The sequence below is a fragment of the Tubulanus polymorphus genome, chromosome 6 (assembly GCF_964204645.1).
Source record: "Tubulanus polymorphus chromosome 6, tnTubPoly1.2, whole genome shotgun sequence".
NCBI classification, from domain to species: Eukaryota; Metazoa; Nemertea; class Palaeonemertea; order Tubulaniformes; family Tubulanidae; genus Tubulanus; species Tubulanus polymorphus.
The window spans coordinates 16,120,257-16,137,056 of NC_134030.1; the positions used below are offsets into that span (position 1 = coordinate 16,120,257).

The 16,800-nt window shown below is 41.9% G+C and overlaps 1 protein-coding gene and 1 long non-coding RNA gene across 2 annotated transcripts; both read right to left on the minus strand.

Moving 5' to 3' along the window:
- Positions 1-3,901: 3,901 nt before the first annotated feature.
- Positions 3,902-4,465, minus strand: LOC141907777 (uncharacterized). Its single transcript, XM_074797519.1, has 3 exons — positions 4,383-4,465; positions 4,198-4,281; positions 3,902-4,097 (listed from the first exon to the last, which is right to left on the minus strand). Exons 1-3 carry the CDS (start codon positions 4,463-4,465, stop codon positions 3,902-3,904), a joined length of 363 nt encoding a protein of 120 aa, XP_074653620.1.
- Positions 4,466-4,901: 436 nt separating this feature from the next.
- LOC141906651 (uncharacterized) lies at positions 4,902-5,455 on the minus strand. The gene is made up of 3 exons (XR_012619381.1): positions 5,252-5,455; positions 5,056-5,173; positions 4,902-4,970 (listed from the first exon to the last, which is right to left on the minus strand). It is a non-coding gene; the product is annotated as an uncharacterized LOC141906651 (long non-coding RNA).
- Between the last annotated feature and the right edge of the window lie 11,345 nt (positions 5,456-16,800).

The following is a 16,800-nucleotide window of genomic DNA, read 5'->3' on the forward strand; positions in this document are numbered from 1 at the left end:
ATCGGATTCGTTTTTCGCATGTTATAAATGGTTGAAGAACGATCAGTGAAACATACCAACAATTCTAAAAAGTCAATTAGATTTTATAAAACTTTTCATTAAAAAGATCGAATGAAGAAAACGCCTCCAATGTCAACAGAGGTAAAAATTCAAGATGCGAAGTTAGCAATTTCCAGTCGAGATTTCCTCCCAGAATATTACTGAAGTGGGTTTAAACTGTTTTCAAATGTAATGTTGAATAAATCATACGAGTTTAATTATTTTGGTTTCAAGTTTCAAATGATATCAACTTTCGGCTTCAAATCTCTCAAAACTCAGTTCTAAAAATGACCCCTCTCGGCCGGGGGCATTTTGTTTAGGGTACATTTTATTTTGCCATTAATCAGTTCGAATTCATCAAATTTATGAAGAAAATTAATGTATGAATTTTGCAAAAAAATAAAGATGATTGTTAAATTTATAACGCGTTGTCTTTCTCTACCAGATCCCGTCGGTCTTTCTCCGATGGACATGTTCCGGTCTCGACCCGTCACCTGTCTCTACTCTCTAGACAGTCCCGTGGACGCTATGTTCCCGTCTCGACCCTTCACATCTGTCTCTACTCTCTACACAGTCCCGCGGACACTATGTTCCCGTCTCGACCCTTCAAATCTGTCTCTACTCTCTACACAGTCCCGTGGACCCTATGTTCCCGTCTCGACCCCTCACATCTGTCTCTACTCTCTACACAGTCCCGTGGACCCTATGTTACTGTCTCGACCCTTCACATCTATCTCTACTCTCTGCACAGTCCCGCGGACACTATGTTCCCGTCTCGACCCTTCAAATCTGTCTCTACTCTCTACACAGTCCCGCGGACACTATGTTCCCGTCTCGACCCTTCAAATCTGTCTCTACTCTCTAGACAGTCCCGTGGACGCTATGTTCCCGTCTCGACCCTTCACATCTATCTCTACTCTCTGCACAGTCCCGCGGACACTATGTTCCCGTCTCGACCCTTCAAATCTGTCTCTACTCTCTACACAGTCCCGCGGACACTATGTTCCCGTCTCGACCCTTCAAATCTGTCTCTACTCTCTAGACAGTCCCGTGGACGCTATGTTCCCGTCTCGACCCTTCACATCTGTCTCTACTCTCTACACAGTCCCGCGGACACTATGTTCCCGTCTCGACCCTTCACATCTGTCTCTACTCTCTACACAGTCCCGTGGACCCTATGTTACTGTCTCGACCCTTCACATCTATCTCTACTCTCTACACAGTCCCGTGGACGCAATGTTCCCGTCTCGACCCTTCAAAACTGTCTCTACCCTCTACACAGTCCCGCGGACACTATGTTCCCGTCTCGACCCTTCACATCTATCTCTACTCTCTACACAGTCCCGTGGACGCAATGTTCCCGTCTCGACCCTTCAAAACTGTCTCTACCCTCTACACAGTCCCGCGGACACTATGTTCCCGTCTCGACCCTTCAAATCTGTCTCTACTCTCTACACAGTCCCGCGGACACTATGTTCCTGTCTCGACCCTTCAAATCTGTCTCTACTCTCTACACAGTCCCGTGGACACTATGTTCCCGTCTCGACCCTTCAAAACTGTCTCTACTCTCTACACAGTCCCGCGGACGCTATGTTCCCGTCTCGACCCTTCAAAACTGTCTCTACCCTCTACACAGTCCCGCGGACACTATGTTCCCGTCTCGACCCTTCACATCTATCTCTACTCTCTACACAGTCCCGTGGACGCAATGTTCCCGTCTCGACCCTTCAAAACTGTCTCTACCCTCTACACAGTCCCGCGGACACTATGTTCCCGTCTCGACCCTTCAAATCTGTCTCTACTCTCTACACAGTCCCGCGGACACTATGTTCCCGTCTCGACCCTTCAAATCTGTCTCTACTCTCTACACAGTCCCGTGGACGCTATGTTCCCGTCTCGACCCTTCACATCTATCTCTACTCTCTACACAGTCCCGTGGACCCTATGTTCCCGTCTCGACCCTTCAAAACTGTCTCTACTCTCTACACAGTCCCGTGGACCCTATGTTCCCGTCTCGACCCCTCACATCTGTCTCTACTCTCTACACAGTCCCGTGGACGCTATGTTCCCGTCTCGACCCTTCAAATCTGTCTCTACTCTCTACACAGTCCCGTGGACCCTATGTTCCCGTCTCGACCCTTCACATCTATCTCTACTCTCTACACAGTCCCGTGGACGCAATGTTCCCGTCTCGACCCTTCAAAACTGTCTCTACTCTCTCAACAGTACCGTGGACGCTATGTTCCTGTCTCGACCCTTCACATCTATCTCTACTCTCTACACAGTCCCGTGGACCCTATGTTCGCGTCTCGACCCTTCAAATCTGTCTCTACTCTCTACACAGTCCCGTGGACCCTATGTTCCCGTCTCGACCCTTCAAAACTGTCTCTACTCTCTCAACAGTCCCGTGGACCCTATGTTCCCGTCTCGACCCTTCAAACCTGTCTCTACTCTCTACACAGTCCCGTGGACCCTATGTTACTGTCTCGACCCTTCACATCTATCTCTACTCTCTACACAGTCCCGTGGACGCAATGTTCCCGTCTTGACCCTTCAAAACTGTCTCTACTCTCTCAACAGTCCCGTGGACCCTATGTTCCCGTCTCGACCCTTCAAATCTGTCTCTACTCTCTACACAGTCCCGTGAACGTTATGTTCCCGTCTCGACCCTTCAAAACTGTCTCTACCCTCTACACAGTCCCGCGGACACTATGTTCCCGTCTCGACCCTTCACATCTATCTCTACTCTCTACACAGTCCCGTGGACGCAATGTTCCCGTCTCGACCCTTCAAAACTGTCTCTACCCTCTACACAGTCCCGCGGACACTATGTTCCCGTCTCGACCCTTCAAATCTGTCTCTACTCTCTACACAGTCCCGTGGACCCTATGTTCCCGTCTCGACCCTTCAAAACTGTCTCTACTCTCTCAACAGTCCCGTGGACGCAATGTTCCCGTCTCGACCCTTCAAAACTGTCTCTACCCTCTACACAGTCCCGCGGACACTATGTTCCCGTCTCGACCCTTCAAATCTGTCTCTACTCTCTACACAGTCCCGTGGACCCTATGTTCCCGTCTCGACCCTTCAAAACTGTCTCTACTCTCTCAACAGTCCCGTGGACCCTATGTTCCCGTCTCGACCCTTCAAACCTGTCTCTACTCTCTACACAGTCCCGTGGACCCTATGTTACTGTCTCGACCCTTCACATCTATCTCTACTCTCTACACAGTCCCGTGGACGCAATGTTCCCGTCTTGACCCTTCAAAACTGTCTCTACTCTCTCAACAGTCCCGTGGACCCTATGTTCCCGTCTCGACCCTTCAAATCTGTCTCTACTCTCTACACAGTCCCGTGAACGCTATGTTCCCGTCTCGACCCTTCAAATCTGTCTCTACTCTCTACACAGTCCCGCGGACGCTATGTTCCCGTCTCGACCCTTCAAATCTGTCTCTTCTCTCTACACAGTCTCATGGATATGTTCGTGTCTAGAGCCTTCACATCCGTTTGAAGACAGTTTGTGGGACACCCTGACATATCTAATCGGTTTGTAATATTTCCAGTCAGTGGGACGAACCTTTTTAAAAAATGGAAATGAATATTACAGGTGGTCAAATATTTATTGATTAAAATCATGAAAAATCTACAAAATCGATGCTGACATGCTGAATACTGATACATCTACACATAAGGCAAATTTCTACAAATTTAGTGCAATTCTCAGGAATACGTATGTACTAAACACATTAACATGCAAACTCATTAAAATGAACGCAAGGAACCAAATTATTACAACCGAGAGTTGTCATATTGGCCGAAATTCTAGGTTTTTGATAACCAATAAATCGGTATATCAGAAGTATAACTAGGCTCCACTGTTTCTTGGCTGAATCCCGTGGTCTTCAATACGAAAGGCTTTCATTCTCATCTGAATTTCTTTATCATTTCTGCCTGTTGTAGCCCGACAAATCGTGAATGACAAATCATAACTTATATCGAAATATCTTGATACAAGATAACACACAGCCTCCATCTTTATGGCTTCAATAAACCTGTGTCCACTAAAAATGTAACGACATGAAAAAACTGTTGATTATAGTATATGCATGAAACGCATACTGTAAGAGCAAGTGAGGTTTTACGTATGGGACTCGACCTTACCTTATCCAGTCTTTCAGAATGTACGATATGATTTTATTCGGTGCCATAAATGGAATGCGTACCGGTGGGTACTGTATATACATACTTAAAAAAAGGAAATTAAAATAGCAACAAATCATTGATATCGAATCATGATAGTGATCTTTTGTGATGGTGCAGCGAATCATATTCTTGGTGTACCGTACCTTGGGTGTAGATAAATCTTTTTGCATATTGCTTGCGTGGCCCAAACATAGATGAAGTTAAGAGCACTTAAACGAATAACCATTACACCGTGTCCTTTGCTTGATAGTGGTTCAGGACGTATATATTTTTGGACAAGCCTGGAAAATAATAAAATATTATTATTCGAATTCAAAGTGGGCCTATACAAAATGTCGTGTGCGATGTAACTTTGACTTTACTTTATAAGGAAACATTAGTATGTAAATTAATAAAATTAGTGATAAATTTGTGTAATAAGCATCACAGAATTATCAAAACTTAGCGAATATTTGATATTTTCGGATGGTTTTCAGCATGTACAAGTACTGCCGTACCGTACATATAATATGCTTTCATCTTAAGAGCAATTAAAAGTCACAATTGCAAGCAGAATATAAATCAAAGCTTACAAACACTGTTCTTGAGTCAATGTATTTGTTATATATCGGTTGAGGTCATCAAGCTGTAAAAAATGAAAATACTGTACATCAAAATAGATTCACATGGGCACATTTACAATCAATCCGTCGTTGGCAAGATTAAGCTGAAAGCCACCAAGGCTCTTTTGCCTTTTAGGATATATATGAAACTGACGTGAGATCTATTTGTTACTTGAATAGCATGCTTTACGCAAGTTGAAAATAAAATTCTTACAATTGCGCGCCGTTTTTCCAATAAATACTTGAGAGGGACTTGGCGACCATCATCGTTTTCTGAAGTGTCTGGTTCAATTTTCTGAAAGCACGCCCCACAGATCATGTAGTCAGGAAACCTTAAAAAATACATATATTTTCACATGGGGTGGTGAGTGATAAAGTTTTGCTCACTAACTCTCATATCCTACACCCACCTTATCTCAAGTTCTTTGCAACAGATACATTTTTTCTCATTTCCATCTTTAAACAATGCATCCTAAAATTCGATATTATTCAAGACATAGCAAAAAGCAAACAGATTCAACTGGCACTGAAATCTGTTTTGCGAGGCCCATCGAATAAAATCAACAAGAACACAAAAGCCGATTAGTCCAAAAAAAAACTTGAATTACCTCCCATGTTCTTCGCAACTTCTCAATTTGGCACATGGGACAACGGTAAGAATAATTGAACGTGTAGTCATCCGAATTTCCACCTATACACTCTGGGTGTATGGCCCAGTTGCAATTAAATCCATTGCAAACTATCACTTTCTTACTACAAAAACAAAAAGATTTTTGGTGTCCTTTACAAACCCACCATACCTGATGGGAGCGAAGTTTTAACTGAATGCGAAACTCACCATTTATTTGAACAGAAACAAAAGATCTTCCGTTTTCCACCTAACTCACTAACATCTTTTAATCTGCAAACTGGAACCTAAAACAAAGTGTGCTATTTTTCATTTATCATGGACTTAACCCAACATTAACGCATATATTGTAAATAACAAACCTGACGAGCTCTTGTTACTGCAAGCCCCCGAATTGTTTTCTAAAATATTGGATATCAAATTTTGATTGATGCAAGGCATAAATAATCAATCACTTCGAAATAGAAGATTCACTACATAGATCCTTTTCGACGTTTGATACAAAAATACAATAATCTAGGATAAGCTGCAAAGGTAAATACGTATAAAAGTATGATTTATAGGAGATCCAGTTACAGGGTTTCCAGTTAAAATTTGATTCTAGACTTAATACAATTCAAATCAACTAAAGGGCTAAATAACTGTGGAACCGGTCATTTGTTTTTTCCAAGTACCATTCTTTTACTGCTGATACATTTCTCACAAGTGAAACCAATTCGTTCTGCCTCCTGTTGCGACAAGTCACCAAGTCCTATACATACAGGATGGTACCACTCAACGCACCTTTCGCATGCGATGTATAAGCTACAAAATATCAAATATCTAATGTAATTCGGAATTATAATAATCTTATTAGAGCTATGTATGTAATCATGATACACTAACCCTCCTGTATCGATTTTTTTACAAATACAATATTTCGCAGCTGACTGTGGCAATTCATAGAAAAAACTGCTGCGTCGTCTTGTCTGAAAAAGTGCATTTGATATTTTCAATTATCTGCATTCTACGTTAAACTAAACTTCTTCAACCTGCTACCACCGGTACCATACCTTCTTTGGATTTTCTCGGAGCTTCACCGTGGTTCTCGTTTCCAAGACCTGTCTTTGCTATAAAAAAGTGACATGACATACAATTTTTAACGAGCACAAAGACACCATTCCTTAATTTTGATACATATCAGGAATGCATGAAAAAAATACTTGTAGAGAATGCACCTCAAAAAAAAGTTCATCGCGCGTAGACATTTCTGGTGTTGGGTCATTCACCTATAAATCAAAGAGATCACATGAAATTAGTGAAACCTACATGCTGTTTGAATATGGCTCAGATAACTAAGATATACCTCATATATTATATTTTCCTCGCCTATTTGCTGTTCGCGTTCATCGCGAGTAGACATTTCTGGTGTTGGGTCATTCAGCTATAAATATAAAAGTAAGTAGAAACTGTAAATTAGTAAAACTTTATCCTCACATTTTCAACTAATGTTGTTACTTCATATTTTCATATGGCCTACCTCTAATGATGTTGCTGGGCAAGAGGCATTGGTCACAGAATATATAGCTCCATTGCTGCTTTGATTTTTCAGATAATCTAGTCCTCGGAAGAGATCAAGATCGATAGGCAGGGGCTGACTGGAGTCAATCAGACGGAAAGTATTGTCATTAAACTCCAGTACCAACCAGTGGTCTGTATCACTGGGCTTAATAATCATCTTTCTTTTCAAGGATGTTTGCAAAAATGCACTTGTCAACAGTTCAGTCAATTCTTCATAGGTCCTTGAGTTTTTTACACCTGATACAATGTTCAGAACTTGAAACCCACGTTGCTCTAGACATTCCATGATCACATCCATCGAATAAAATCCCTCTCTATCCCTCAGGGCAGATATCATGCAGGTTGGGCCAATTCCTGGATTTTGCAACTGCCTAATCCACATTTCGTCTGATACACGATCCATATCATATACTGAAACACTGAACGAGCCATCTTCATCTGATCCAATCGCATTATTGACCGCACAGAGTCCGCAGTAGTTGGTGGATCCTTGGATCTGCATAAAATCTCCTCGTTGAGTTTTCACTGATTTCACTTCAGCATGTCTGTTTGGTAATGCTGTTTGACCAATAACTTGAGCCGCGTATCTGAGGTTGCTGTGGGCTGCAAGCAGTTCATCACCATTTAGATTATCGAAGTCAAGGTTTCGGAAAATATCACTGACATCCGAATTTAGAACTGCACGTAGATATGATGTACATTCGCTTCTCTGTCGATCACTATTATGACTGACTTTGGGTACAAAGGAAGACGATGTAGTATTTTCTGTATGACGTGAAATATTTGGAACAGAATTCGATGAGTTCGGGAAACTTTCGTTGCCGTGGAGAGAAGCATCGAGTCCACGCGTCATATCGCGAACAAACGCCCGTCCAAACTGATCTCGATCAAGCATGTCATTGCCTAGGTTTTCTCTAAGTTTATTTACGAGGGCATTGTTTATTTCTTCATTTCTCAAGTGCGAAGCGAGCCGGAAAACAAACATGTGAGTCGCCGGATTCATATTGTTGAGGAAATGAAGATTCTTTTTTCGGTTACTGAATTCCTGCTCAACCCGCTGACTGTCAATTAAACCTCCAACATTATCCAAAAGAGATATCCTCCGTAAAATCTCAACAGGACTCTTACAGTTTTCTTGATGAAACCAATCGTACAGGATGTAGTGGTGAGATGAACGTGTTATTGGATGATCCTCATTTCCTATAGGTTCTGTGTTTGGTTCATAAATATATTTCAAGAATGTGGCCTCAAACGTGATTTGTCTTGTCTTTGCTTGCGCAATATTTTCATCGGAACTCTCTGCTAATCGACCATCGTGGGGTCGATACATATCACCATATCTGGAATTGGCAAACCTCGCCACAAGGTGAGCACTGTCACAGATAGATATTGTTGGTCGATGTTTCAGTGATCTCTCCAAGTCAACGTAGTCGCGAGGACTTTCACCCCGAAAATTGTTCTTTATGCAATATGTTACACCGTGGTCGCAACATCCAACTGCCCAGCCACCTTTCAGAAAAAAAAAACGCAAAATAATGCTATGTTTATGCGATTTTTGCGATGACAATGCGCGCGAGTGCGCGGTGTGTTCCTTACCGGTATGGCCAAAAATATCTTCATATAGGCTGTCGAACTTTGACCGAGACATCGACATACTTCTGAGGCGTAGAATCATGTCATTCGTAGACCCCTTGGAATCTACTTTCGCCTTCTTACAAAACTTTCTGATTTCCTTTACCTGCATCACAATGCGATTTATATAACGTATAGGACCTACCATTGTGTTAGTACTGACTAGTACATCATTTTACTTTCACAAAAGTGGAAGGTTTTACATATGCAATGCATAAAATGTGTACCTTCTCATTTTTCAGGAGATGCTCCAAAGTATCAGGATGGATAGGCTCAACTCCTTCAGAACCACTATCTGTCGAGCACTTTTCAAATTCAGTGTTTATCAGAATTTCTGACTTTCTGGTATATTTCCCAATCCAAGGACTCCAGCATTCAAATGAAGGCCTCACAACATGTTCTACAAAAATTGAATACGTTTATCAAAAAACTTTTGAAACCGCATTTCACACACATGATCTGCCAGATGAAAATTTTATACATAATTAACATGATGTTGGATTTGAGTTTCTACCTTTATGGCATTTCGATCCTTTGCTCACTATTTCCTTTTCGATATCATTCCAGAAAGAAACGCAGTCGACTTCCTCGTTCAAAGATACTGGTGGCGCCAAATCTGAAACTGAAATAAGAGATAATTCATTCACAGTTCTATCTTATATAGACTAGATATAATGTATATCCCTATGGGAGGGGGTGCGTGTACACCCTCCTAAAATTGCCAAGCTTCTTTGTGATTTGGGAAAATAAATATTAAGCTGATACCTAAGAAAGTTTAAATTCGTCTCTTGTTCTCTGTATTTCCAAGAATGAGTTAACGTTTTCCGAGGAGGTTTTTTCGGGGTGTCTCGTAATTATATGATATGCCCTATTTTGGGGGTTCACCCTACCTGAGTCAGACCCTGGATTTCCTTGATCAAACTGAAACTAATACACAGAATACACAGAATACGCAGAACAGTCATAGACTCACGGTTGTAACGAAAACAGGCTTTTCGGAATGTATCCCATATCAATATGGGTGGGTAGTATCCACAGGATATGCAATAGAAGTCATAGCTATGACTTGTCATAGCTTCATAGTGGAGATACCCTTGCTGTAACGAGTTTAAAGGTATTTGCTCTCCTGATAGAGACGTCAGAATATTAATTGAGGTTTGTATAGCCACGTGATTCTGAAAATACAAGCAAAAATCATAAAATATGTAATTAATAATTAAATGATAAGGTATTAAATGATATTACATTTTTCGATGCGTTGATAAAACATAGTCAAAAAGTGATGATCACATTTGCAAAATATATCATAAATCACCATATAATAATTATCTAACAATGTTATGAGTAAATACCTTTATTCCTTCTCGGATGGTCTTGCACAGCTCTAATGTCATAAATGTAGAATTGTTGAAGTTATGAATGCCATCTTGCCATTCCTGATAGCGATATGTCATCCCACATCCAATGCATTTCTTTATATGAACAGGTATATCTACCAAATCAATTGAAGAATAATATATACGATAAAAAGAAACTGAATATTCACGAATATAAATAAGATAAACCTTCATATAATGTCCTACGTACTTTTATGAACTTCATGAATACCAAAGATTCTACCAGAGCCAACTAATTGAGGGGACAATGTAGCATTGCAAGAAACGCATGACTCTTCACGAGGAACTATTGTTGAAATCTGTGCAACCTTGGTAGTGAGATCAGATGGTAAATCAACAGGTACCAGTTTTCTTTCAATTACGTACTGCAATTCTTTTTCATCAAGTTCGTTGTGGTTCGTTGTGGTGCATGGTTGGTTGGTTCCTGTTGTAACCGTAGCTCTATTATATTGGTTGTTATACCATGTACAACAAACTTTATGGACGCAGAATTTAGAGCCTTTGATACAATTACATCGATACAGTTTTCTCATACTGTCATACACCACAACCGTACGGCCCAATTTCGAATAATATCTCTTATCCTTGCACAGAACAGAAAAATACCGATAACGATCAGACTGATCAAGAATCAAAGAGATTAGAGGAACACCATCTCTCAATGACTTTTCATACAGAGCTTCGACTTTTGGAATATGCTCGGCTTTAACGATGTTTCCATCAGCTAGTTCATTCAAATATTTCACATCCAATATTGGATTGTTCACAGTTGCGGTTACATAACTGACGGATTTTAGATGGGCGCATTCAAATGAATGATTACTTGAGATGGCAGCCGCATGCTTTGCATCCCTACAGCTCCTCAATTCACAGAAAATTTCTGAATTTTCTGTCGTTTTCTTTTTTACGTGAATCGGATTTGAATGTCCGATCATCGATGGGAAAACGGCAAATATCCCCTGTCTATTGTCGACGCAAACTGCTCGGTGGTGATGTCGCTCAGTGATCCTGCTTGCCGCCGCAGCTTTATTTTTCTGACATATATGGATATGTATTTTCATCCATTTCGAAGACAAAACTTTTTCACAATGGGGACATTTCTCCGTTTTCTTTTGTTTGGTCGCATTGTTGCAACTATTAGTGTTGCACTGTTGTTTTTCTCTTACATGAGAAACAACAGGTTGCTGTTTTGGATGACAACATTTTTCCATATGTTTAGAGAGTCTTCTTCTGTCGTGTGCTTTGTGATCACAAAAAAAGCAATGGTAGTGAGATCGCTTCATACAGTTTTGATGACAGATAACACTATATAATCTTGAAATGGAAAAAAAGAAATATAAAAATCTACCTTTTGCAAATAGTCGCAATTGAGCAAAAACGCGATTTCCAGTAATTATAGGGATATGTATGGTGGCTGATTCGGATCACGTAAAAAAAGAGAAATTATCCCACTCGATCTCCACCAATTTTTTTTACATATTAAAAACGTTGTTTTACGCTACGTCAAGAACAAAGTTTAATTTAGAACGAAAAACTGGTTTTAACGTGGCATTAAAAAGAAAAATGTAGAATTCGAAAATTGGTGGAAACCGAGTGTCATCTATTATTTTTTTAATGTGGCCCGAATCACGAACCAGCCACAATAGACTATATGAGATCGTGCCAGTTCATTCCCCGCTTTCCTGGGACCGGTTCCATAATCAGGGCTTAGACTTAAGCGGCCGTCGCGTTATATAGCCTTGCATAAATCACAACATAACGAAACAAGACTACAAAACGCACTAGTTCAATGGCACGAAGCTCTTTGAAAACCATCGTTTCGATAATTTTGGATTCCATATAGTTTTCGAAACAATTACATTCATAATTTATTTCAATTCACCATTTTGAAATATTCACGTTTCTATTTTTTTTGGAAGAGAAAAATATATTGTTTATTCTTTATGTATCATTGATCGAATCTGAAATTAGATCGTATACCTCAGCTCAGTGACATTGAAAATTCGTTGATAGACTTTTTATTTCAGATGATTCTATAGTGATGGCCGCTTGCTCTGGAGGTTTTCAGTAATGAAAATGAGTCAATTTTCATCTAAATGATGTGCCCGACAAAAAACGTTTTTACCTCATCGGTCAGATTTTTCATCACCCGTTGAGAAACTAATCGATTCAATTTAATGTATATATAAACCAAAAATGGAATACACAAGAAATTTAAAACCTAAAGAAGACTCACCGGTCTGAATCGTCTCTGTCCCTCAGAGGTACGGGTATTCTGGTCGTCCAGTGCACCTGCGACAAGTGTTGGTCGACATGATGTTTTTTCTTAGGCTTATACCTGACGTTGCTACATAAAGAGCAGTGGTACCTTTCACTTGGAGGTCTGTCCATGCAACAGGTCAAAATACAAGGCTGGAGCCCAGCCTTCAAGTCGGACACATTCTTGAAGAAAGTGGCCATTATTTTGAATATATTTCTACTATGCGGACATCACAAAACCGAGCACATCAATAACGCAAAGTTTTCGGTCTCTGGTATCTTCAAAGCAGTATTTGTAATACCAACGTTTAAGACCATGGATCGTGTCCCCGATAAGAAACGATTGAAATGAGCGTTTGTTTCAGTTTTCTATATGTTTTTTAAGAGTTGAGGTTGACGGGAGTTACTCAATTAGAGCATACCAACGTTAGTGATACAACAGTTCTGTCAACACTAAGAAACCATTAAGCATTTGCCAGGTTTCTACGTTGTACATCTTCTAGGCTATATATGACAGCAATGCATTAAAACCATTTGTGATTAATTATATGCAACATCCTATGTTCTAACCGTCATAAACAGTTCCCACAAACACTGAAATAAATGTGTTTCGATGCTTATGTACCGTAACGCGACGATGAATTTCATTAGCTATAATCGTTTGTATACATTTTACATAACTTGAACTTGAACCCATCGAAGTCTAATCGATGAGAGGCGCGGTGGCCGAGTGCATTATGCCGCAGGTCGCTGGTCTCTTCAATTCACGGTTTGGTTCAAACCCTGGTGGCGACAATATTTCTCGGTCGAAGGTTCTTTTCTCCATTTAATTAGGAAAAAGAATCATCGAACCCTACGTGGCGCTTAGCGGTTTAAGAGTTTAAAAATAAGTCTAAAATAAGTCTTATTACGGTAAACAGCATTATTTACAGTGCACGGGAAATTATAACTTTTGGGAGTAGAACGTGGTTTTCTGAATCTCCGGTCGCCGGAGACAGTTTTATGGGTCGACTAGATGGGAACGACAGGTGTGACGGGTCCAGGCGGGAACATAGGGTCCACGGGACTGTGTAGAGAGTAGAGACAGGTTTGAAGGGTCGAGACGGGAACATAGGGTCCACGGGACTGTGTAGAGAGTAGAGACAGATTTGAAGGGTCGAGACGGGAACATAGCGTCCACGGGACTGTGTAGAGAGTAGAGACAGATTTGAAGGGTCGAGACGGGAACATAGGGTCCACGGGACTGCGTAGAGGGAAGAGACAGATTTGAAGGGTCGAGACGGGAACATAGGGTCCACTGGACTGCGTAGAGGGAAGAGACAGTTTTGAAGGGTCGAGACGGGAACATAGCGTCCGCGGGACTGTGTAGAGAGTAGAGACAGTTTTGAAGGGTCGAGACGGGAACATAGTGTCCACGGGACTGTGTAGAGAGTAGAGACAGATTTGAAGGGTCGAGACAGGAACATAGTGTCCGCGGGACTGTGTAGAGAGTAGAGACAGGTTTGAAGGGTCGAGACGGGAACATAGGGTCCACGGGACTGTGTAGAGAGTAGAGACAGATTTGAAGGGTCGAGACGGGAACATAGCGTCCACGGGACTGTGTAGAGAGTAGAGACAGATTTGAAGGGTCGAGACGGGAACATAGCGTCCAAGGGACTGTTGAGAGAGTAGAGACAGTTTTGAAGGGTCGAGACGGGAACATAGGGTCCACGGGACTGTGTAGAGAGTAGAGACAGGTTTGAAGGGTCGAGACGGGAACATAGTGTCCGCGGGACTGTGTAGAGAGTAGAGACAGTTTTGAAGGGTCGAGACGGGAACATAGCGTCCACGGGACTGTGTAGAGAGTAGAGACAGTTTTGAAGGGTCGAGACGGGAACATAGCGTCCACGGGACTGTGTAGAGAGTAGAGACAGTTTTGAAGGGTCGAGACGGGAACATAGCGTCCACGGGACTGTGTAGAGAGTAGAGACAGATTTGAAGGGTCGAGACGGGAACATAGTGTCCGCGGGACTGTGTAGAGAGTAGAGACAGATTTGAAGGGTCGAGACGGGAACATAGTGTCCACGGGACTGTGTAGAGGGTAGAGGCAGATTTGAAGGGTCGAGACGGGAACATAGGGTCCACGGGACTGTGTAGAGGGAAGAGACAGATTTGAAGGGTCGAGACAGGAACATAGTGTCCGCGGGACTGTGTAGAGAGTAGAGACAGATTTGAAGGGTCGAGACGGGAACATAGGGTCCACGGGACTGTGTAGAGGGAAGAGACAGATTTGAAGGGTCGAGACAGGAACATAGTGTCCGCGGGACTGTGTAGAGAGTAGAGACAGATTTGAAGGGTCGAGACGCGAACATAGGGTCCACGGGACTGCGTAGAGGGAAGAGACAGATTTGAAGGGTCGAGACGGGAACATAGGGTCCACGGGACTGCGTAGAGGGAAGAGACAGATTTGAAGGGTCGAGACGGGAACATAGGGTCCACGGGACTGCGTAGAGGGAAGAGACAGTTTTGAAGGGTCGAGACGGGAACATAGCGTCCGCGGGACTGTGTAGAGAGTAGAGACAGTTTTGAAGGGTCGAGACGGGAACATAGCATCCACAGGACTGTGTAGAGAGTAGAGACAGATGTGACGGGTCGAGACAGGAACATCGGAGTAAGATAACGCGTCATGAATTTAACAATCATCTTTATTTTTTTTTGCAAAATTCATACATTAACTTTCTTCATAAATTTGATGAATTCGAATTGATTAATGGCAAATAAAACATGCCCCAAACAAAATGCCCCGGGCCGGGTCGTTTTTAGAAAAAAACGGTTTGAGAGATTTAAAGAAAGTTGATTTTATTTTATAGAAACCAAAATAATTACACTCGTGTAATTTATTCAAGATTATATTTGAAATTAGTTTAGCTTTACCAGTAAATATATATTATTTCTAGGAGGAAATCTCGACGGGAAATTGCTTACTTCACTTCTCGAATTTTTTGTCCTGTTGACAGTGGAGGCGTTTTCTTGGCAAAAGTGCAGATCCACACCTCTCGTGATTGACGCAATCTGCTGAATGACAGAATCCAGGCTAAAATCTTTCTATGGAAGATACCCGGGTGAAGATATCTAAAAATTAACCAATGGCAATGTACTGAATTGCTGAATTTTGAATCTGAAATATTGATATCATATGTAGGCCCTAATTGATTGAACCGTTTATGCGGAGAGGTGTGGATCTGCACTTAAGCTTATACCGTTTCCTTCTTCGATCTTTTCAATGAAAAGTTTTCAAAAATCTAATTGACTTTTTAAAATTGTTGGTAGGTTCACATGCGAAAAACGAATCCGATTCGCGCCGTAGTTGTTTAGTTCAAATAATCGACTGCGGTGGCGCTATTGTACGGTAGGGTCGAGACGGGAACGGGTCGAGACAGTAACGGGTCGAGACGGGAACGTGGATGGCTCATATATATATGATCCATATGAGTTAAACTGCAGCGTCCCGTGAGAGGACCCGGGCCTGTGACGGGACATGGGTCCGCTCACGGGACAAATGTAGAATTCTTACATGAAACGTCGATTCCAATGCTAGCGGTTTCGAGTCTCAATATTCTTATGTATTCTGCCTATAACGATTATGAATAAATAAATTCAACTATCGATTGTAATTATTACATTTTCCATTTTGATTTCATTTATAAATACATAGGCCTGCCGAAAAATTCTAATTTACTGCAGGGCCAGGGGACAATAGGGGATATGAATGCACGTTTTTCACGCAGGATTTTACAACGGAACCCGACTATTTTTCACGGGAGAGTATTTAAAAGTGGGTCCTCTCACGGGGCAGTATTTAAAATCGGGTTCCTTCACGGAACAGTAAGTTGATTCGGGTCCTCTCACGGGACAATATTTAAAATCGGGTCCTCTCACGGGACAGTATTTAAAATCGGGTCCTCTCACGGGACAGAAACACAGTCAGTTCACCAGGTAGACAGGTGGACAGGAGACAGAAACAGTCAGGTCTCCGGCCAGGTTAACAGAAGAGATACATTCAGGTAGACAGGTGGACAGAAGACAGTCAGGTCTCCAGTAGAAACGAGACGATTACACAGTAGGTCTCTGTGAGTGAACAGATAGACATTCAGTAACGGATGGGTGCGACAGGTGGACAGTTAGATGGATACTTACGAAAGAGAGGTGTTTTCAGCGATATACCGAAACTCTCCTGTACTGCGCGATCTTTCCATGGCCTCAATTATAACCACGTTAACTAAGTTTTCAATGCGTGAACGATATCATCAACTGCTATCATGTCCACAGACAATGCATTACATAAACAAGGAAAAGCGTATTTGTATCCACAGAGCATGTACAGGTTTCAGGGCATGGATGGGGCAGTTTGCCCCAGACATTCTTATAAAGCGCCCTCAGCTCAAATGTTGGGATGACTGACGTCCGAGGATTAAAAACCTAGATACGGCCGGGGCCAGTTGCA